Raw genomic sequence first — 24,599 nt, 5'->3', positions numbered from 1 at the left:
ACAGCAGTCTCTGTCATTTAGTTATGATCTACGCCCAACTATTATGTTTACACGATGATGTCTTTCCATGTTTTGTGTAGGCTGTGATGACTGTGGATACAGTTGCTCTTGAAACGTTCAATAAGTTGTCTTCCTTGGTTACTGATGCTCCAGCTAATCGGGCCCCCACAATCTGCCATCTTTGGAGCTCTGTTAGGTCTTTCATTGAGTGTCGACCTCGGCCTCTGAGTGCAAATACGAAGTGTGTGCACCACTCTAAACAACGTCAACTCATGCCTAGTCCGTAGTGAACACGCACAGTCCACCACGACACGTACTTTACATGCGTTGTTGACTATCAAACACAACCATCCCATTACTACCACTGTCCACATTATTTTGCCTATACCCTGTACATGAAACGACCAAATGACATCACACAATGACGCCTCTGTAGATTACGTTGCACATCTGACGTCTTCCCGCACGGGTTGAAGCCCGATATATATATATATATATATATATATATATATATATATATATATATATATATCTAACACAGGATATGTTGATCTCAGTACGAAGGTACAATCTGAAGTGGCCCTCTGCTGAATCGACGAAGAAAGGGTCATATGGGAAACACTGAGAAGAAGGGACAGAATGCTAAGATGTTATGATGTCTGTTAAACATCGGGGAATAACTACCATGGTTCTAGAGTGATTTGTAGAGGGTAAAAACTGTAGCGGAACGCAGAGCTTGGAATACATCCAGCAAATAATTGAGGACGATGAGTGCAAGCAGTACTCTGAAGTACAGGGATAGAAAATTGTGTCGGGTCATCAAACCAGTGAGAAGACTGATGGCAATAAATAAATAAACCACATGTACCATACTGTTGTTGTTGTAATCTTCAGTCCAGAGACTGGTTTGATGCAGCTCTCCATGCTACTCTATCCTGTGCAAGCTTCTTCATCTCCCAGTACCTACTGCAACCTACATCCTTCTGAATCTGCTTTGTGTATTCATCTCTTGGTCTCCCTCTACGATTTTTACTCTCCACGCTGCCCTCGAATACTAAATTGGTGGTCCCTTGATACCTCAGAATATGTCCTACCAACCGATCCCTTCTTCTAGTCAAGTTGTGCCACAAACTTCTCTTCTCCGCAATCCTATTCAATACCTCCTCATTAGTTATGTGATCTACCCATCTAATCTTCAGCATTCGTCTGTAGCACCACATTTCGAAAGCTTCTATTCTCTTCTTGTCCTAACTATTTATCGTCCATGTTTCACTTCCATACATGGCTACGCTCCATACAAATACTTTCAGAAACGACTTCCTGACACTTGAATCTATACTCGATGTTAACAAATTTCTCTTCTTCAGAAACGCTTTGCGTGCCATTGCCGGTCTACATTTTATGTCCTCTCTACTTCGACAATCATCAGCTATTTTGCTCCCCAAATAGCAAAACTCATTTAGTACTTTAAACGTCTCATTTTCATGTTCCGTATGTTGCCGAAATGGAGATTTGTGTGAGTGTGGAAAACAGTCCGGAAACGCAGACCGCTCGATCAGTTTTCGCAAAGGCTGGGCAAGAATTCGATGGAAATGTTGTTAGTTTCACGGCTTTTAACTTTTGTATTCTGCAGCCCATTGTACACAACATAACTGAAAACACTTCCTACCAACATTGCCAGTTTCAGTCCTCTTTTATCTACTTACTCAGCGAGAGAAAAACGGCTGTTTATGTGACTCAGTAGACTTTATGATCTCTCAAATCTTATTCTCACGGTCCCTATACGAGATAAAAGATGCATCAATGTTGGAGTCGCCTTCTGTGCTTTTGATTTATTTTGTTTGTCCCATTTCATTTACCAATTCGTAGCTGTACCACTAGATACTTAAATTACACATTGTTTAAATATTCAAGTACTGAGTTATTATACATGCCAGATTTTTGGTATATGTCAGTATCATCTTCCTTCTTTGGCTACTTTTGTACTGAGTTATTATAAATGGCAAATTTTTGGTATATGTCGGTGTCATATTCCTTCTTTAGACTTTTTTGCAGTGAGATTTTTTGTATACATCAGTGTCATCTTCCTTCTTTACACCTTTCTGCACCGAGATTTTTGGTGTACGTCAGTGTCATCTAGTTCTTTGCACTTTTTTGTATTGAGTTGTTATAACTCAATACAGAAATGTCTAAAGAAGGAAGATCACACTGATATACACCAAAAATCTGGCATCTACCAACTCTAGTGTGACAGATGCGATGCTCTGTACTCAGGGCAGATCAACAGACCCTTGAAATAAGGTATAAAGAATATAAAAAGGCCTTGAAGTATGATACCAGCCATTCAATATTTGCAGAGCACCTTCAGCAATAAAACCTCCACCCCACCACAGCTGAACAGGGAATGAAAACAGTCAGATTTAGTAACAAAAAGCATGTGCTATCCCTACAATAGAACTTCCAAGTCCAAACAGCTATAACAGAGAGGAAACACATAATAAATTACCAGATAAACACCAGCAACCAAACGTTATTTGAATTAATAAAACATATTATAGATAAAGAGAAACCCTCATAGACATCACAAAATAAGACCACGAACTTGGTAGTATCCCCACCCTATATCACCTACTACTGTACCATAGCAAAGGAATAATTTACAAAAAAAAAAAAAAAAGAAAGATTCAAATGGCTCTGAGCACTATGGGACTTAATTTCTGAGGTTATCAGTCCCCTAGAACTTAGAACTACTGAAACGTAACTAACCTAAGTACATCACACACATCCATGCCCGAGGCAGGATTCGAACCTGCGACCGTAGCGGTCGCGCGGTTCCAGACTGTAGCGCCTAGAACCGCTCGGCCACCCAGGCCGGCTAATAATTTACACACACAATAGTTAGAACATGTTAGCTACCTTCAAATACACAGACACAGACACACACGGACACACACACAGACAGACACACACACACACACACACACACACACACACACACACACACACACACACACAAACCTGTCGGAAAATATAAACACATACACTAGCCAAAAAATATAAACACTCGTACATACAGAGCAGCAGCAGACGATCAAGCTGCTATGAAAGCAAATGACGAATGCATCCCGCAATAGCAAAACAAAATCACTCGAAAAGGAGAGATGGCAGTCGTTCGCCACAACACAAAACCGTGAATGTATTTAGTGTCAGTGAAAGTTCTGTGTGCTAAAATCTACAACATACAGGTAGAAGAACAGGAAGAATGACGTAAGCAACAGAATACTGTCAGTACATGTAAAATTTAATACTTTTTATAGAAGTAACTTAAAACATGTGAACTGTTCACGATCCTAGCAAACAAAACTGTAAGAAAAAACCATTTGGTTACAGTGACCACTGAAGATGCTTTCAAATAAAGATAAAAGCTAATAACCCGTTCATTGCCGTCGAAAAAAACAGTATTTAATTTACATAACTTATATTTATTTATAATTTATCATTTCAAGGCAGTTTTTCAGGCTAAAATATTTCTCAGCTATTGCCTTGATTTTCAGTCGCTATAAACACTTTGGATTTTACGCACCCGTCACTAATTCTGTTATTTCTTATTTCAGGATGACCTTCCTCCAGAACAGATACAAGGTGAGTAGAACACAAATCTTGCTGATCCATCAACGTCACTTATCGAATGGAATTGCTGGCCAAGGGAAAAAACCTATTTTGAGAGCAGTAGCCGTAACATCAATAAGAAAGAGGATGCCACAGGGCCAAATTCTATCACTGCTGAATTTTAAATTTAATTTTGTTTTAAGTCTCGACTTGCTTTAAGTAAACGTCCATTTTGAAGTTGCGGGCACGTACGTGTGGGAATCTGCTTGCACTAATGGAGGAAAAAAATAATCAGTTCTTCTTATTATATTTTTCTTATTATACAAATGGACACGAAACTGGTCATTGACTATGGATCTGACAGGTTACGCTCGTCAAACATTAGAGTCGTTGACTTCCCAATTACTGAAAACGTAGCACCAAATAATTGCGCATATCAAACTTGGAATTTAGTATCCAGCTGTCGCAGTCTTCAATCCTCTGACAACCATTTTCAAGCTGCCCAACGTCAAAGCACTTCAACTGAAACCGTTTGATCACCATGATCAGTCGCTGACTTTTTTACCATTAGGTGACAAGACGGTGTAGGAGATATCTAGATGCGAGCATTCTCTACAACAGCATGCGAAACAAATATGTTGCTTCAGAGAAACTTTTCGGTTGGTGCAATTTACGCGATAACGAATTCAACATTAACCTAAAATATACTTTTATCTAATACTTGACACTGAAGTCATTATATCCACCACATGTAAGTTCCCCCAAGTATTTAGTGATTGAGAGTTTGTATGAACAGTTTTCTTCGCGGTCAGATTGAGGTTTTCCATTCCACAGAGCAAAGATTCCAATCCAATTGCTACATTTTATTCATAGCTTGCGAAAGGAATGCTGAAATGTAGTTGTCATAACGGCCATTCGTTTTCTGCTCCAGTCCTGAAAAAGGCGTTCGATGCCTTTGACCACGAGAAGAAGGGCTACATCACCATAGACACGGTGCAGACCATCCTGGACATGCTGGGCATCAAGCTGGACGCGGACACGCTGCAGGAGGTCGTCGACGAGCTGGACGAAGACGGTGAGCAAAAGTACTACAGTATCCCGACACTTAACGGACACTAACAAGGGAACCTCCCCATCGCACCCCCCTCAGATTTCGTTATAAGTTGGCACAGTGGATAGGCCTTGAAAACCTGAACACAGATCAATAGAGAAAACAGGAAGAAGTTGTGTGGAACTATGGAAAAAATAAGCAAAATATACAAACTGAGTAGTCCAAGCATAATCTGATCGCAGGAGCGCCGTGGTCCCGTGGTTAGCGTGAGCAGCTGCGGAACGAGGGGTCCTTGGTTCAAATCTCCCTCGAACGAAAAATTTTTCTTTATTTTCGCAAAGTTATGAATTGTCCATTCGTTCATTGACGTCTCTGTTCACTGTAATAAGTTTAGTGTCTGTGTTTTTCGACCGCACCGCAAAACCGTGCGATTAGTAGACGAAAGGACGTGACTCTTCAATGAGAACCGAAAACTTTTGATCGCAAGGTCATAGGTCAACAGATTCCTCCACAGGAAAACACGTCTGATATATTCTATACGACACTGGTGACGGCATGTGCGTCACATGACAGGAATATGTTGTCGACCCACATAACTTGTACACTTGGCGAATGGGAAAAAACATTCTTCCACCTTGCCCGATTTAGGTTTTCTTGTGGATGTGATAATTACTCCCAAAAAAGTGATGAAAACATAAGACTTTGTCACATAAACTGCAATAAATGAATCCAACAGTTTCACAGTCGCTCACTTTTCCCTGTGCTCTGTTAAAACATATGTTTTTAACGTTTTCAAATTTTTCCGTGTGTAGACCGTCAAATCCTGCATATGTCCAAGCAAAACTGAACATGTCCTGGCATTTTGGAGAGCGAAGTTGATTATGTGTGAGTGCCTGAACTTTGATAATTGTCTGAAAATAAAAAATTAAAATTTTCGCTCGAAGGAAGATTTGAACCAAGGATCTCTCGCTCCGCAGTTGCTCACGCTATCCACGGCGCTCCTGAGTGGAGTCTACCCCAGATGATGTTCCCTATCATTCGCATGAATTACTCAGTTTGTATATTTTGCTTAATTTTTCAGAGTTCCATACAACTTCTTCCTGTTTTCTCGATTGATCTGTGTTCAGTTTTTCAAGGCCTATCCACTGTGCCAACTTATAACTGAATCTGAGGGGTGTGCGATGGGGAGGTTCCCTTGTAAGCACCTTATGTAAAAAAAAATTTCAATACAGAAAACTCCAACCCGTCGCTTTTTTTGAAATAGTTATTGATTGCATGAACCGTTTTTCGAGTCATCACAGACTCACCTTCAAGAGGGTGCATACTGTAGCTATTTCAAAATGTAATGCTCTGTGACGTGTCGGTGGAACATGCTTTTTGCCTCAGGGCCACTTTGAAACATCTACAATTTGTACCCTCCTACGAGTATGCACGATAACGAATTCTGCCTTAACATAAAATACACAACAAAAGTCTGGATATACTTTTATGTATCACCTGTTCCTAGAGTCATTATATCCATTACATCCCACATGTCTTCAGTGATGAAGGATCTGTACGAATAGTTTTCTCCACTGTCACATTGAGGTTCTCCATTCCACAGAACAACTCATATGCACCGTTTGAGGATGAGCCTACAAACATTCGAAAACCGGTTCATGCAATAAATAAATAATTCAAAAAAGTGACTGGTTGCAGTTTTCTGTATTTATCTTTACTAAACAGTCGCGAGTCCTTAAAGATCTGTAATGGATAAGCTTAAGAAGAAACAGTCTCAACAAATACGGATTTCAGTGTTAAGTGAAAACAATACTAAGATTTTATATTAATCTTGCAATCTTTATTGTTTGTGTTGCATTATAGTTTTTTCTTAGATCCATTTTCCTAATTCAAAAGAATGATCCTTAGGTTGTTGCTTCTGCAAAGAAATAAATTTTTTCAAATGGCTTTTCATACCAGTTACTGTTGTTTATCGATGTTTAAAATTATATACATGTAATAGTACACTGCCGGCCGGTGTGGCCGTGCGGTTAAAGGCGCTTCAGTCTGGAACCGCGTGTCTGCTACGGTCGCAGGTTCGAATCCTGCCTCGGGCATGGATGTGTGTGGTGTCCTTAGGTTAGTTAGGTTTAATTAGTTCTAATTTCTAGGCGACTGATGACCTCAGAAGTTAAGTCGCATAGTGCTCAGAGCAATTTGAACCATTTTTATAGTACACTAGCGACCATTCCCACGTTAATACATTCACTCTCCATGAACCTGCACGAAGAACTACCCCTCTGTAATCACGGGTCCGCCAACGTTGCGGACAAAACAAAGACAACAGACATAAAAGAGTGATTGAGTCTCTGAGATAATTTTGTAATTTACAAACTTTTTCGTTTCAACAAAATGTTGCGCCCTACAAACACTCTTTGTTAAATTCATTACTATAAAATTTGTATTGTTCTTATATGATTGTTGTGAGATGTTAATTTGATTTCTGTTTCCATCGCTGCCGAATATCTCTTTAGAATCTACGAATTTTTGAACAGAATTGTGAGAAATTATTACAGGGTTATTACAAATGATTGAAGCGATTTCACAGCTCTACAATAACTTTATTATTTGAGATAATTTCACAATGCTTTGCACACACATACAAAAACTCGAAAAGTTTTTTTAGGCATTCACAAATGTTCGATATGTGCCCCTTTAGTGATTCGGCAGACATCAAGCCGATAATCAAGTTCCTCCCACACTCGGCGCAGTTCGAAAGCATCGTTGATGCGAGCTCGCAGTTCTGGCACGTTTCTTGGTAGAGGAGGTTTAAACACTGAATCTTTCACATAACCCCACAGAAAGAAATCGCATGGTGTTAAATCGGGAGAGCGTGGAGGCCATGACATGAATTGCTGATCATGATCTCCACTACGACCGATCCATCGGTTTTCCAATCTCCTGTTTAAGAAATGCCGAACATCATGATGGAAGTGCGGTGGAGCACCATCCTGTTGAAAGATGGAGTCGGCGCTTTCGATCTCCAGTTGTGGAATGAGCCAATTTCCGCGGGCTACGCGTGAAACTTGCCCGCACGCGTTCAACTGTTTCTTCGCTCACTGCAGGCCGACCCATTGATTTCCCCTTACAGAGGCACCCAGAAGCTTTAAACTGCGCGTACCATCGCCGAATGGAGTTAGCAGTTGGTGGATCTTTGTTGAACTTCGTCCTGAAGTGTCGTTGCACTGTTATGACTGACTGATGTGAGTGCATTTCAAGCACGACATACGCTTTCTCGGCTCCTGTCGCCATTTTGTCTCATTGCGCTTTCGAGCGCTCTGGCGGCAGAAACCTGAAGTGCAGCTTCAGCCGAAAAAACTTTATGAGTTTTTCTACGTATCTGTAGTGTGTAGTGACCATATGTCAATGAATGGAGCTACAGTGAATTTATGAAATCGCTTCAATAATTTGTAATAGCCCTGTATTTAACAGAAATGCTATACGTAGCTTCAGAAACTGATGCACAAGGCTCAACAACTGCTATCGAAAACTACATTATGATAAAGCTGCGTGCGATTAACAGAACCACATTCATTTAAGATTTATTCAGTATCTCCCAGCTCTAAAACTGTAAATGACGTGTCTAATACACACGTGTCAGGAAACTATAAATGAAGTGAAGTGTCACGTCAGAGGGGATAGAGTGAGTTAACGAGATACAGAAAGAGAGAAAGGATATGTTTGTTTGTAGTGTGTATGAATGTGTGAGTGTGTGCGATACAGAGAGACATGACTTCAGACAGAAAATCATAGTGAGAGAAAATGAGACACACGAAAGAGAAAGTTAAGAAAGAGAGAGAGAGAGAGAGAGGATAAGGGGGAAATAAAACAGCTCCGGTGATGAAAGAGGGAAGAGAGATGGAAATGAAGATGACAAATAGATACAGTGGGACAGATTCGTAATAATTTTCTTAGATAACGGCTTTTTTTGTTAAGAAACATGACGCATGAATTACGCTCTGCAATAGATACCAAAAATAAGTGACATTATTTGTTCTAAAATCTAAGCACTTTTCTTATGTGCTATCTGACACGATATTCAAAATGATTTTGGTTAAGGCTCTATCACAGCAAATTTTTTGCCTCTATTTCCATTAATGTTGAAAAGTTTAGTTCATATCCAAGACAAAATAATAATAAATATTCCAATATTTGTCTTCAGGTTGTTCTTCTTTACTGTACAACACGAATAAGGCGAGATATATGAGCAGCTCGCTCTACAGTCTTTCTTGTACGTAGTCTTCCTACAATCCTCTTTTCTGGAACCGCGTGACCGCTACGGTCGCAGGTTCGAATCCTGCCTCGGGCATGGATGTATGTGATGTCCTTAGGTTAGTTAGGTTTAATTAGTTCTAAGTTCTAGGCGACTGATGACCTCGGAAGTTAAGTCGCATAGTGCTCATAGCCAATCCTCTTTCCTGTTGCATAATATTGATTTACTTGTTTATGTAGTCTGACATCATCAATTTACTTCAAATGAGTTTACCGTTTTTGTCTATATTGCTACACTTCATCAATTACAGTGTATTTAAGCAGATGTGGTTGGTCAAATGATTGAATGGTACGAAAATAAGACTCCCAATATATTGCACAGTAGATTTTTGTCCGAAGTTTCATAATCAAACGAAGAGCCGGAAGTGGACAAATGGGGTATCAAGTTGAGCAGTGTGAAGTCTAGTTCTGCAAAAAAGGGTTTATTTGCTTGAAAGAGATTAATAAGATATTTGAGGGAAAATTTTTGTCAGTTTTTTCACGGCCACACGAAGGGTGAGAAATCGCCAAATGAGGCAACAAATTGACCTGTGTGAGGTCTACTTCTGTTTTGTGTCTTCTTTACTCTAACTGTACAGTAGCATGCACGCTTTCACTTAGTCGAGGCTCTGGGCACTATGCGATGTAACTTCTGAGGTCATCAGTTGCCTAGAACTTAGAACTAATTAAACCTAACTAACCTAAGGACATCACACACATCCATGCCCGAGGCAGGATTCGAACCTGCGACCGTAGCCGTGGCTCGGCTCCAGACTGCAGCGCCTAGAACCGCACGGCCACTCCGGCCGGCTTAGTCGAGGATCTTCGTTTCAGATTCCTGTGTATTTGACGTTTTGTCTTTTAGAAGGAAGGTCAGCGTTGGCCGTAATTTTGATGGTTTATTGACAACAAAATCGATTTTCAATCACATAATGATCGTCTTCAGTACTGTAATGTAGGAATTAAAACTCATAGGCAATGGTGTCAAGTTATTATCAGTTACCATAGGTATGAAACGATCGCAGTAACTCATTTTGTATTTTGTTAGGGAACGCAATATCTGCACGGTGTCCCAGCAGGAATAGTCAGTAGAGGTATGACATGAATGACCATGTTGTTGTTGTTGTTGTTGTGGTCTTCAGTCCTGAGACTGGCTTGATGCAGCTCTCCATGCTACTCTATCCTGTGCAAGCTACTTCATCTCCCAGTACCTACTGCAACCTACATCCTTCTGAATCTGCTTAGTGTATTCATCTCTTGGTCTCCCTCTACGATTTTTACCCTCCACGCTGCCCTCCAATGCTAAATTTGTGATCCCTCGATGCCTCAGAACATGTCCTACCAACCGATCCCTTCTTCTAGTCAAGTTGTGCCACAAACTCTTCTCCCCAATCCTATTCAGTACCTCCTCATTAGTTATGTGATCTACCCATCTAATCTTCAGCATTCTTATGTAGCACCACATTTCGAAAGCTTCTATTCTCTTCTTGTCCAAACTATTTACCGTCCATGTTTCACTTCCATACACGGCTACACTCCATACAAATACTTTCAGAAATGACTTCCTCACACTTAAATCTATACTCAATGTTAACAAATTTCTCTTCTTCAGAAACGCTTTCCTTGCCATAGCCAGTCTACATTTTATATCCTCTCTACTTCGACCATCATCATCTATTTTGCTCCCCAAATAGCAAAACTCCTTTACTACTTTAAGTGTCTCATTTCCTAATCTAATACCCTCAACATCACCCGACTTAATTCGACTACATTCCATTATCGTCGTTTTGCGTTTGTTGATGTTCATCTTATATCCTCCCTTTAAGACACCATCCATTCCGTTCAACTGCTCTTCCAAGTCCTTCGCTGTCTCTGTCAGAATTACAATGTCATCGGCGAACCTCAAAGTTTTTATTTCTTCTCCATGGATTTTAATACCTACTCCGAATTTTTCTTTTGTTTCCTTTACTGCATGCTCAATATACAGATTGAATAACATCGGGGAGAGGCTACAACCCTGTCTTACTCCCTTCCCAACCACTGCTTCCCCTTCATGTCCCTCGACTCTTATAACTGCCATCTGGTTTCTGTACAAATTGTAAATAGCCTTTGGCTCCCTGTATTTTACCCCTGCCACCTTTAGAATTTGAAAGAGAGTATTCCAGTCAGCATTGTCAAAAGCTTTCTCTAAGTCTACAAATGCTAGAAACGTAGGTTTGCCTTTCCTTAATCTTTCTTCTAAGATAAGTCGTAAGGTCAGTATTGCCTCACGTGTTCCAGTGTTTCTACGGAATCCAAACTGATCTTCCCCGAGGTTGGCTTCTACTAGTTTTTCCATTCGTCTGTAAAGAATTCGTGTTAGTATTTTGCAGCTGTGGCTTGTTAAACTGATTGTTCGGTAATTCTCACATCTGTCAACACGACCATTCTAAGGCAAAAATTTTACTAAACATGTGCTCAACAATCCATGCCTTAAGAGCTATAAGCACTTCCTCAGCTTCGACGCTGTGAAACAAATCTGTTCTACTGCAAAATCTTTGCTTTCCATATTTTGAGAGATGGTAGTATGGACCAAAACACGAAAAAAAAGTCTAATGAAGTTGGTTTTTAAAGTGCATTCCCTGACAGCTGAGTGCTCTTGTTCACCTTCGGTACTGTCAAACTCATCTCTTCTACTGAACAGGCGCCCTCAGCTCTTCAGATATGCACTGTAGACCCACGTTTACTCGTGGACTGGGTGTTGTGTTGTCCTCACAATCAATTCATCTCCATCACCGGCACGCAAGTCAGCCAGTGTGGCGTCGACTGAAATTAAGACTTGCACTCGGCGGCCAAACTTCCACGGGTGGGGCCTCCCAGCCAACAATGCCATACGCTCATTTCATTTCATTTCCATAAGTTATAGGGGGCAATAAGCTTTCTGGCCTTGATAGACACCTAATTATGACACTGAATTTTTTATTTTATGGAACTTTATACTTTTCTGTGGCACTGGGAACTTAAATGACACAACATTTGCGAGTCTGGATCAAAAATTTCCGATGTACGTCGTTGCTACAGCTTATACACAACGCAGCGCGACTCCGATGCGGGTATATAAGCACCAACATTCAGGTAAGGAATTAGTGTGGCATTCGTGCTTTTCGGGCGTGTCTGTCGTAAATGCGGAAGCGTGAACTATAGCGACGTTATTACCGAACGGGTCCAAACAGGACCAACATGCTGTTATTCTTTTCTTGGCTGTCGAATGATAAACACTGACAGACATCCACTGGAGGATGAATAATGTGTACGGGGCAGCGTATCTGTCGGAAACCACCGTTGTGGAATGGTGCGACAAGTATATAATGCATATTCCCATATCGCAGATATCGTAAGGCAGACGTTACGCCAACTCAAATGGGAGGCAGTCGAACACCCGCCCTATAATACTGATCTCTCTCCATGCAATTATCACACCATCGGCAACTTAAAAAAGGCCTTAAGTGTCGAAGATTCATTTTGGACGAGGATATGCAGTAGGCAGATACGGATTCCTTCACGCAGCAGGATACGGTGTTTTACCAAATGTTTATCATCAAACTGGTGCGTTGGTGGGATAATTGTCTCAATGCTCACTGAGATTTTGCCACATTGGCAATACCGATTCTGGACTGTACGACCTTCTGAACTGTACAGTCTTCGAACTGAAACTTTCTGATCGTCTCCAATGGCTCTAACGTTCACTCCACTGGCTAGTGATGGTGGGGTCTGGCCATAGGTATATTATTAGTGATCTATTTAACGCAATGGCAACGGCCTTGTCGCAGTGGATACACCGGTTCCCGTCAGATCACCGCAGTTAAGGGCTGTCGGGCGTGGCCAGCACTTGGATGGGTGACCATGCGCTGTTGCCATTTTTCGGGGTGCAATCAGCCTCGTGATGCCCATTGAGGAGCTACTCGACCGAATAGTAGCGGCTCCGGTCAAAGAAAACCATCATGACGACCGGGAGAGCGGTGTGCTGACCACACGCCCCTCCTATCCGCATCCTCATTGAGGAGGACACGGCGGTCGGATGGTCCCGATGGTCCACTTGTGGCCTCAAGACGGAGTGCTTCTTTAACGCAATAGATTTCATAATGCAATGTGATGAGTGCCTTGACAGATATATGTACCCCCAGTAAGAGCTCATTAATCTTATTTGCATTAATCTGGCAAAATGCCAATTGTTTGCCCATCCGTTACCTAGAATTATCCTGCGGAAAATTAGTTATTGAGGATAAGCAGACAAGTTGCCTGTCCCCTTCAAACTGACTCAAAAGTCATACTGCATCAAAAAATCAAACACAAGTAAATTAAATGATCAGGGTAAATTGTTGTTGTTGTGGTCTTCAGTCCTGAGAGTGGCTTGATGCAGCTCTCCATGCTACTCTATCCTGTGCAAGCTTCTTCATCTCCCAATACGTACTGCAGCCTACATCCTTCTGAATCTGTTTAGTGTATTCATCTCTTGGTCTTCCTCTACGATTTTTACCCTCAACGCTGCCCTCCAATACTAAATTGGTGATCCCTTGATGACTCAGAACATGTCCTACCAACCGATCCCTTCTTCTTGTCAAGTTGTGCCACAAACTCCTCTTCTCCCCAATCCTATTCGATACTTCCTCATTAGTTACGTGATCTACCCATCTAATCTTCAGCATTCTTTTGTAGCACCACATTTCAAAGGCTTCTATTCTCTTCTTGTCCAAACTATTTATCGTCCATGTTTCACTCCCATACATGGCTACACTCCATACAAATACTTTCAGAAACAGCTTCCTGACATTTAAATCTATACTCGATATTAACAAATTTCTCTTCTTCAGAAATGCTTTCCTTGCCATTGCCAGTCTACATTTTATATCCTCTCTACTTCCACCATCATCAGTTATTTTGCTCCCCAAATAGCAAAACTCCTTTACTACTTTAAGTGTCTCATTTCCTAATCTAATTCCCTCAGCATCACCCGACTTAAATCGACTTCATTCCATTACCCTCGTTTTGCTTTTGTTGATGTTCACCTTATATCCTCCTTTCAAGACACTATCCGTTCCGTTCAACTGCTTTTCTAAGTCCTTTGCTGTCTCTGACAGAATTACAATGTCATCGGCAAACCTCAAAGTTTTTATTTCTTCTCCATGGATTTTAATACCTGTTCCGAATGTTTCTTTTGTTTACTTTACTGCTTGCTCAATATACAGATTGAATAACATTGGGGAGAGGCTACAACCCTGTCTCACTCCCTTCCCAACCACTGCTTCCCTTTCATGCCCCTCAAGCAGGGTAAATTACTACCTACGAAAGAACCGATGCTGTTATCTTCATCACATCTTTTTAATACTGAACCCGTAGATATTGAAATCACTGACAAAATTAATATTCTCTGAAATAATATAAAGTACAGATTTTCGCTGCCTTGGTATTGGTCCTTCACTGCTTAGCCCTGCTCTGTTTAACGCTTGCAATCTGCTGATAATACACATGGAATGACTGACATCACACCCAATGTAAGAAATATACCCTGGTAAGCAATGTGAAATGTGAGTGCCGAAAGAATAGTTATAGTTTTAAACATGGCTGTTACTTAGCAACCGTATACTACTTTCAACATAGTAGTTTACAGCCAACTGGTTGCACATGATTGGTAGGTACATTGACCTACATTTCGACACCTACTTAGGGTGCCTTCATCAGCATGAAATTTTCACAAATCGCAAAACTACATTGCTAAACAGCAAGTCAAAAGTGAAATACAACGTTCTAGCCCTTGCCACGTGTGCCCAGCTTTGAACATCAGATTAATCATCGTCAGACCGTATGCATATCACAGGTATCGTAGAAATGCGGCAATACAGAAGGCTCCTCCTCGGCGCCAACAGCTCTGCTGAAGCCTCTCAGATCTCTGGAACATGACTCGGAAATCCTGAATGGTTGACTGCGGTCCGAATACTGCTCAACCAATACTGCCTTATAACTTCACTGTACAACAGATTAGTGATGGGGAGCTCGTGAATGAGTCGTTCAAATGAACGCTTCAATCCAGTGAAGTGTGAACTAACCACTCAATTTCAATGAACTGGAACTTCAAACTCTTCACAGATAGCACACTCCACACTTTTTTCTAGTTCACTCACTCTCTTCCCCTCTCCCTCCCCCAGTACATCGGCGCTACGTCACTCATTCTCCCTTCACTTCAGTCCTCCCTCTACTGCCTGTCGACGAATCGCGCGGTGTTTCTGGGGAACGATAGGGTTAGGAGGGGTACAGCCGATGAGGGGCGAGGGGAAGGCAGCGTCAGCTGCTTCCTGCAGTGCTGACATCATAACCAGCGACTATTTGTGGAGTTATACTTCGCGTCTACGGGTAAGATACCGTTGGCAGCGCTTGCAGACAAATGAATATTAAAATACAAAAGAAGAGGCTGTCTGTGTGAGCACGCACAGCCAACATGAAAATAAGAGCTTTGTTAATAACACTGAAAGAGGGATTTTACGTGAAATCGTACCAATTACTACATGTGACAGTTTACGTTTTGAATCTGGAGGGTTATTATTCTGAACAAAAATAAAATCTACAGGAAAACTTCTGAATAATTAATTAACGTAGGTATATAGACTTTGTGACAGTGGTAAACATACTCATTCTATTTTGGATAAAGTTTTAAAAGGAACATAAAATTGGACTGCATTTCGTTGGTTGCCCTAGTTTTCAGGTCCATGAATACAACAAATAATGTTTAATTTGGCAGATAAAGACTTTTTTGGGCGCTTCATGAGAAAATGTCTAGCAAGATTAAATGTAATACCTTCTTTATATGTGACAGGCTCCTCTGTTTATCTTTCATTTGTCCCTCTCGACCATGCTCTATTTAAGTTAACTCAGACGCTGTAAGAGCGTAAAACGTTGCGTGCACGTTACTGCATAGTCGGCCATCTGTTGGTAAAATTATGAAGTATTACGAAGCTTTATTGTACGAGCGAGGCGAAGCGAGCGTAGCCGCGGCTGAGCGGCGAACTGGGCAACTTCGCCAGGCTTCCATACTTCATGAATGAACTACTTCATTTGAACGCTTCACGGCAAAGAGTGAAATGAATGAAGTAGTTCACGGGAATGAACGAGTTCGACCCATCTCTACAACAGCTGAAGCGCCCTCTATCACTCTTTGCTGAACCAGACGCGAACTCAGCCCGTGGGGTGAAGTTCGGGTAATGCCAAGTACAGCCGCAAGTACAGTGTCGTAACAGCTATCTACTACAAAAGAGCACAAGGCGGCAAGCCTGTCTGCACGCAGGCGATCATCATAGGCCGCACCACCCGCTCCTTCCGCCTCCATGATTTCTACCTCACCATTTACGGCCGTCCTATCCACCTCACTCCTATCCTCTGATACCTTGGTCTCACACTCGACCGCCACCTCACCTGGACTCCCCATCTCCTTACCATCCAAAACAAAGCTCACAACCGCCTCCGCCTCCTGAAACTCCTGTCCGGCCGGACGTGGGGTCTGCATCCTTCCACCATCCTTCACACCTACAAATCCATGATCCGCCCCATCCTTTGTTATGCCAGCATCGCTTGGATTTCCGCCCCTCCCCGGTTCTATAACGCCCTCCAAATCCTCGAACGCCATGCACTCCGCCTCGCCTTCCGCATCCGCCTTCCGTCCCCCATGCGCATCCTCTATGACCTCATCCCCTTCCCCCACCTTCTCCTTTTCCTTGAACACATCCGCACACTATATATTGTCCGCCGCCTTGATCCCCCTCACCCCCCGGTGTCTCCCTTCCTCTCCACTCCCAACCAGTTGCCGCGCCTTTACCGTTGTGTCCCTCCCTCTCTCCATCTCCACACCCTCCATCTCCTTTCCCAACACAACTTCCACCGTCTACCACTCCCGGATGATGAGCTTCGCCCTGACATCTACCCTTCCTACCAACTCTAACCCCCTCTTCCTGCCTCCTCCTCAGGGCTCCCTCTTCTCCCCCTCCCTCCTTCTGAGCGGATTTCCCCTCCTACTCCCCGTCCATCTCTTGTGCCTTCTTTCAGTGTCTCTGCGCTCCCTACTGCCCTGTCTTCCCTTTTCCTCTCCCGCCCCATGTGTCTCCTGCCTCTTCGTGAACCCACGGTTGCCCCTCCTTTCTTCATCCCGCCGCTTCCCCAGCTGCCCCATGCTCTCCCCTCCTTTTCCATCCTCTCTGACCTTTCCCTCGGCAGGTCCCGCCTGGTAGTTTTATTCTTCGTCGTGTGTGTTCCCAGTGGGTTTTAAGTGTGTTGTTTCGGAGTGTTTTTAATACTGTGGCCAACTTTTAACCTATGCATGCGCATCCAGTGTCTTCTCTGTGTTTTAAGAATCGCCAACTGTGTTTTTTTACCTTTCTGGTGACTTTTTTAACTGTCCCCAATGAACGTCTACATGTCAGTGTATTTTTACCTCCATTTTCTCCCCTTACTCTGTTTTATGTTCCCCTTTTTTACCTCCTTATGTATGTATTATTTTATTCTTGTTTTAGTTGTCATGTCACTCGGCTGAAGAGCGGCGGATTGTGCTGCTGACAGCCCTCCCCTACCCATAAGGGGCGGGGGCATGAAATCACAATAAAGAAAAAAAAAAAATGTCATCTGCACGTAGCCCGTCCGATCTGAACGAGCTCTAAGACGAAGGTGGCAGACTGATCCTGCGTTTCGTCTACCAAGTCTCGGTTCCCCTCCTCTTTAAACGTGGGTGGCGAATCATGTTTCTGGAAGTCGCTTTCTTCCGCGTTTCGACCAATCTCCGACTTAGATTTCGGTTTTGGCGCCGAAGTTCTTGGAATATCTCCCTACTTCATCGACGAAATATAACCTAACAATGTGCGTCAAGTTGGTTACACGTTGCGCAGGATCACGCCATGCGTGTGTGCTCTACATTTAAACTGCTGCCCTATTCGTCGCCGAACTCTACAAAGATTGCCACCACGGACCGATAGTCACGCCGTCAGCTGTGCGTCTTAAGAATTTCGCGGAAGGGAAACAGCTTGGTATAACCACACGCTCCCACTCTCTCTTACACTGAGCTAGTACGGAATTGCTTCTACCCAGTCACCCAAAATGCACAAACAATATGAATTAATCAATAATGAATTAGTACCTATTTCATACCTCCTTGTAGTCGCTTAATCATGTAATATTGGAGGGAAAGGCTCCATGTAAGGTACAAAGTACTACTACCTTACACCGAACGAGGTGGCGCAGTGGTTAGCACACTGGACTCGCATTCGGGAGGACGACGGTTCAATCCCGCGTCCGGCCATCCTGATTTAGCTTTCCCGTGATTTCCCTAAACCGCTCCAGGCAAATGCCGGGATGGTTCCTCTGAAAGGGCACGGCCGACTTCCTTCCCCATCCTTCCCTAATCCGATGAGACCGATGACCTCGCTGTCTGGTCTCCTTCCCCGAAACAACCAACCAACTACTACCTTACAAAGTAACAAGGTAACAGCGTCTCACACGCCCTTCCGCAGTATCCCCTACAGAATGAAATGTAAGAGAACACGTGACTCTCATATGTTTCATATGTTCACATGTGCGCTTGAAGCCCGTAGGTCGGTCTTCTGCTGTTTTAGCGATCAGACAGCTTAGTTATTCATTCGCAATGTACAAGGTTCAAAATGCTTCAAATGGCTCTGAGCACTGTGGGACTTAACAAAAAATCGTTCAAATGGCTCTGAGCACTATGGGACTTAACATCTGAGGTCATCAGTCCCCTAGAACATAGAACTACTTAAACCTAACTAACCTAAGGACATCACACACATCCATGCCCGAGGCAGGATTCGAACCCGCGACCGTAGCGGTCGCGCGGTTCCTAGGACTTCACAACTGAAGTCGTCAGTCCCCTAGAACGTAGAGCTACTTAAACCTAACTAACCTAAGGACATCACACACATCCAAGCCCGAGGCAGGATTCGAACCTGCGACCGTAGCGGTCGCGCGGTTCAAGAATGTAGCACCTAGAACCGCTCGGCCACCCTGGCCGGCAGTGTAAAAGGCAGACGAAAAAGTGGAGCACTATTCGATTGACGCGAATGTCGTAAATTTTGTATTGCGGAAAGGCTTTGAGATACTGCCAAGCCCTGGTGATCTGTCTTTACAAATGTTCAAATGTGAATTCCTAAGGGACCAAACTGCTCAGGTCATCGGTCCCTAGACTTACACACTACTTAAATGAACTCATACTGAGAACAATACACACATCCATGCCCGAGGGAGGACTCGGACCTCCGGCGCGAGTGGCCGTGCAAATCCGTGACATGGCGCCTCAAACCGCGCGGCTGTCTTTGCAAATATAGAAACTTTGCGCTACAATATGAACAAGTTTCACATATGTTATGTCGTTGAATTACTCTTCGATGTCTCATTTCGGTACTGCAAAACATAAGTTCCATTAAAAAAAGAATGGTGTCACAATTCCACAGCTACTCGTAAAAACTTTAAAAACTACTTGCGTACGTCAGGAAATCCATCTTCCTTCTGTAAAACTAATCTGTGACCTTCATAATACGACAGCCACTACTTTCAGTCTATTGTTTATAATCTTTGCAATATCTATACTATTTATTCTTTAGTTCTCACAGCTGTTTCGATCTTCTTTTTTAGGATTGGATTATTTCTTCGGACTTATCTTTTTGTTTAGCTTATAAACTGTTATAGCATTGTCTCCTAACGGTGCATTGAGATTCCTCTTTAAAAAGTGTTATATGCTGATCAGATGAAGCATCATTTACTTATTTATACAATTGTTTCAGATGGCAATATTAAGGCCTTCAACCTCTAACCAGACATCCTCAGTTGATAAACACTGAAATTTGTGTGGTATAATAATAATATCTATGGTAATGAATAAGCGACCTCTAACAGAAATGTATGACAACAGTATAGAAGGAATTAATGTGAAGAAAAAATTTCTTGGTCAGTAATATTTTATAGACAATTTTTCCATTATGAATTTGTACTCACACTACATACAATCTTTAAGCAAAGATACATACATACAATCTTTAAGCAAATACCAGTCCACAAGATGCATCTAAATTCTTTATATTGACTAACTACACAGTGAAACTTCTTGGCAGATAAAAACTATGTGCTGAACGAGGCTCGAACTCAGCCTCTTTGCCCCTCGTGAGGAAGAGCTCTGCTGACTTTTTTTATTTTATTTTTTAAGAAATGTAGGAGAAACAAAAAGCTTTATTATTCACAAAACCATAATATGTTGTTATAACATTATAAGTCCTGGATGGAACCTTGCTGCAGTCCGAAAATGCAGCAGGAAATAACAACAAAGTCAAAGTAGGGCACCTCCGGCACCTTTAAAAACTTGTTTATACACGAGGGTTATTCGGAAAGTAAGGAATGATCGGCCGCGAAATGGAAAATACAGTGAAAATCTGATGAAGCTTTGCACAGATGCGTTGGGCACTGTGTCTAGAACGCCCGACGATCGCTTCATGTCGCTCTTTTCAGTTCTGAGCTGACAGTGATAACGTAAAGATTCCTGGAAATGCAATCCACATAACGTATCCGTCATGCAGTTCGTTCTACACGACAATTCTCGGCCGCACTCTGCAGGGGCAATGAAGATAATCCAGCAGCGTTTTCGGTGGGAAGTGTTTGATCACCCACAATACAGTCCGTAATTGGCTACCCCTGAGGTCCATCTCTGCTCAAATGAACCGCTGGCTATAAAGACAATATTTTGACACAGAAAACGGGCTGCAGTCCACAGTAGAAAATTGTCGAACAGTACTGGCGGCTGTCTCCTATAACGAGGGAATTGAAAAATTCGTACAACGCTACGACGGATGTCTAAGTCTGAGCGGCGACTGTTTATAGAAGTAGCTGGGAGGTGTAGCTAACCGTTGCAAATAAAACAGTTTTGATTTTCACTGTGGTTTCCATTTCGGTGACCTATCGTTCCTTACTTTCCGGATAGCCCTCGTGTATTAAAACAAAATTTAAAGAAACATCCCATTGCTAGCTGTGCAACTGTTAGTTCTTCCTGGCGCATACTCGCGCAGTTTTCCTTAGCTGATCACTCATCTTGCTCGGTTCCACAAACGACAGCACCGCCGCTCATCTTTGGGCACCCGGCACACCCCAACTACCTGGAGGGTCCGCAAAAACCGTTCCTAGGAAATTTGCTTACCAGTTCTTGTACTTTCGTAGCCGTAAGATTTTTGTGTGTCCATCCTGCAAGTATTGCCAGTAATCCAGTACGTTCATATGTGTATCTCTATATACGTAATGGACCGTCATACCAGTGATCCACACGACTGCGTTCGTCTTATAATGCGGAAAATTCGTTTCCTCTGGAAAACGTAGAGTCTCGAAAGATATTGCTGTAAGTACAGTGCGCCGCATGAACGCTATGATCTTCCTCGCCAGAATCCTGACAGCCAACTCCTCGCTGGTGGTCGTCCGTGACACATGGGCGAATCCGCCAAATGTTTTGCGTTCTTTCTGTCATTCGTTGCATTTCCGGTTTGCAGATCTGTCGAAGAAGCAGATGGTGCACATCCTTCGATGTCTGCTCTCGGGACGTCGGTAAATGCTCCAGAACGCAGCAACTACGTCCAGCGATGGACGTGCGCACGTACGTTAACGGGGGGAGATATATGGCCGACACTGACTGGGGGAAGATGCAATGTTGGTACTAGTTCTTCGATAATCGTCCCCGTAAGGCAGTGATTCCTGCCCTGCCACCGTTCTAGCATGGTATTAATACACATGGCATTCGCCTCATCTGGTCGTTGACTAAACGCCCCCTACTAGTGTTGGGAGGGTAAGCGTGTTGTACTGTACGAGGTGCATTCAAGTTCTAAGGCCTCCGATATTTTTTCTCCGGACTGGAAAGAGATAGAAACATGCGCATTGTTTTAAAATGAGGCCGTGTTCATTGTCTATACGTCCCAGAGATGGCAGCACCGTACGGCAGATGGAATTTTACCGCCAGCGGCGAGAATGAGAACTGTTTTAAATACTTAAAATGGCGACGTTTTCCTTACTTGAACAGTGTGCAATCATTCGTTTTCTGAATTTGCATGGTGTGAAACCAATTGAAATTCATCGACGGTTGAAGGAGACATGTGGTGATGGAGTTATGGATGTGTCGAAAGTGCGTTCGTGTGTGCAACAGTTTAATGACAGCAGAACATCGTGTGACAACAAACCGAAACAACCTCGGGCTCGCACAAGCCGGTCTGACGACACGATCGAGAAAGTGGAGAGAATTGTTTTGGGGGATCGCCGAATGACTGTTGAACAGATCGCCTCCAGAGTTGGCATTTCTGTGGGTTCTGTGCACACAATCCTGCATGACGACCTGAAAATGCGAAAAGTGTCATCCAGGTGGGTGCCACGAGTGCTGACGGACGACCACACGGCTGCCCGTGTGGCACGTTGCCAAGCAATGTTGACGCGCAACGACAGTATGAATGGGACTTTCTTTTCGTCGGTTGTGACAATGGATGAGACGTGGATGCCATTTTTCAATCCAGAAACAAAGCGCCAGTCAGCTCAATGGAAGCACACAGATTCACCGCCACCAAAACAATTTCGGGTAACCGCCAGTGCTGAAAGAATGATGGTGTCCATGTTCTGGGACAGCGAGGGCGTAATCCTTACCCATTGCGTTCCAAAGGGCAGTACGGTAACAGGTGGATTCTACGAAAATGGTTTGAAGAACAAATTCCTTCCTGCACTGCAACAAAAACGTCGTCCGGGAAGGGCTGCGCGTGTGCTGTTTCACCGAGACAACGCACCCGCACATCGAACTAACGTTACACAACAGTTTCTTCGTGATAACAACTTTGAAGTGATTCCTCATGCTCCCTACTCGCCTGACCTGGCTCCTAGTGACTTTTGGCTTTTTCCAACAATGAAAGACACTCTCCGTGGCCGCACATTCACCAGCCGTGCTGCTATTGCCTCAGGGATTTTCCAGTGGTCAAAACAGACTCTTAAAGAAGCCTTCGCCGCTGCCATGGAATCATGGCGTCAGCGTTGTGAAAAATGTGTACGTCTGCAGGGCGATTACGTCGAGAAGTAACGCCAGTTTCATCGATTTCGGGTGAGTAGTTAATTAGAAAAAAAAATCGGAGGCCTTAGAACTTGAATGCACCTCGTACCTTAAATAGCTGTCCCAAGCTTACATAGCACCCAAAAACCGCCTGAATCCTCATAGCCAACATCTGAGCTACCCAAGTCCGACTCACGACCTGTCTTCACAGCTTTACTTCCCCCAATAGCTCATCTCATACTTCCAAAACTCCTGGAAGAAAGGACATTTGGGAGACATAACTTAGCCATAGCCTGCGGAATGTTTCCAGAATGAAATTTTCACTCTGTAGCAGAGTGTGCTATGATATGGAACTTGGGGCAGGTTAAGGCTGTGTGAGTCGTGCTTGCGTACCACTGTCGGTAGGACGTATGCCCGCGAAAGACAAAGGTCCCGAATTCGAGTTTCGGTCCCGCAAAGTTTTAGGCTATCGGGAAATTTCACATCAGCGTACACACCGGTGCGGGGTGAAGATTTCATTCTGTAACCAAACAGTGATTTCCACATTCAGTACCTCAGCACTTTCGAAACAATAATGATAATTTATATTGCACCTGGTGCACTGTTAGAATGTTCCTAAGTAGCTCTACTGCATGTTACTAATCGCCGATGTTACTTTTGCTTAAAGTTATTCGTAGTATGGTGGAAAAAGTTTTTCTGTATAGAGGGAGGTCAGAAAGTGAAATGACATATAATACTTACGATAAATATAAGTCACTGTTGCTCATGGGGACGCAGTCTTAAGTTACACATCTCCGTCGAAATTTCCGGAAGGATTTTTCCAGACAATTATGATATTACAGTTCAACGTTAAAAATTGTTTACATGTACAACATTCTAAATGAAGGCATCTTCCATGAAATACGACAATATTACGAGGGGCAGATGAGTGCGATATTTCTAAGGAAAATGATACTTCGAGATGTAATGCAAAAACTGAATTACGAGGAAAGAAGGACACATAAGTGCCCGGCAGATACTCCGTCGCACCACCTTCATAATAATAACGGAAGGTCAACGGATTGCTTTTAGGACTGATGTGGATGACCTCACACTAGCCGGCCGCAGTGGCCGAGCAGTTCTACGCGCTTCAGTCCGGAACCGCCCGACTACTACCGTCGCAGGTTCGAATCCAGCCTCGGACATGGATGTGTGTGATGTCCTTAGGTTAGTTAGGTTTAAGTAGTTGTAAGTCCTAGGGGACTGATGGCCACAGATGTTAAGTCCCATAGTGCTCAGAACCATTTGTACCCTAAATCGTTTACATAAATAAGGAACAGCACAGGGCCTACAACACTAGCTCGGGGAACGCCAGATATGACTCCTGTTTTACGATTGTCCGCCCGTTACTACTAACTGTGACCTCTCTGACAGGAAATCAGGAATCCAGTAGCATAACTGAGATGATATTTCATAAGCACGCAATTTGATTACAAGCCGCTGAGTACAGTGTCCAAAGTCTTCTGGAAATCTAGAAATACGGAATCAATTTGAAATCCCTTGTCGATAGCACTCAAAAGTTTGTGTGAG

At 43.1% G+C, this 24,599-nt stretch overlaps 1 protein-coding gene across 1 annotated transcript in view; it reads left to right on the top strand.

Moving 5' to 3' along the window:
• LOC126473709 (troponin C, isoallergen Bla g 6.0101-like) overlaps positions 1-24,599 on the top strand; it is a 90,167-nt gene that overhangs the window by 13,177 nt on the left and 52,391 nt on the right. The window contains exons 2-3 of the mRNA XM_050100951.1: positions 3,615-3,642; positions 4,541-4,684. Of these exons, the coding sequence (XP_049956908.1) occupies positions 3,615-3,642; positions 4,541-4,684 (172 nt within the window). The remainder of the gene's footprint in view (positions 1-3,614; positions 3,643-4,540; positions 4,685-24,599) is intronic.

The sequence above is a fragment of the Schistocerca serialis genome, chromosome 4, assembly GCF_023864345.2.
Source record: "Schistocerca serialis cubense isolate TAMUIC-IGC-003099 chromosome 4, iqSchSeri2.2, whole genome shotgun sequence".
Lineage (NCBI taxonomy): Eukaryota > Metazoa > Arthropoda > Insecta > Orthoptera > Acrididae > Schistocerca > Schistocerca serialis.
Note: the sequence above shows the minus strand (reverse complement) of the source record. Positions and strands in the feature narration are given on the sequence as shown.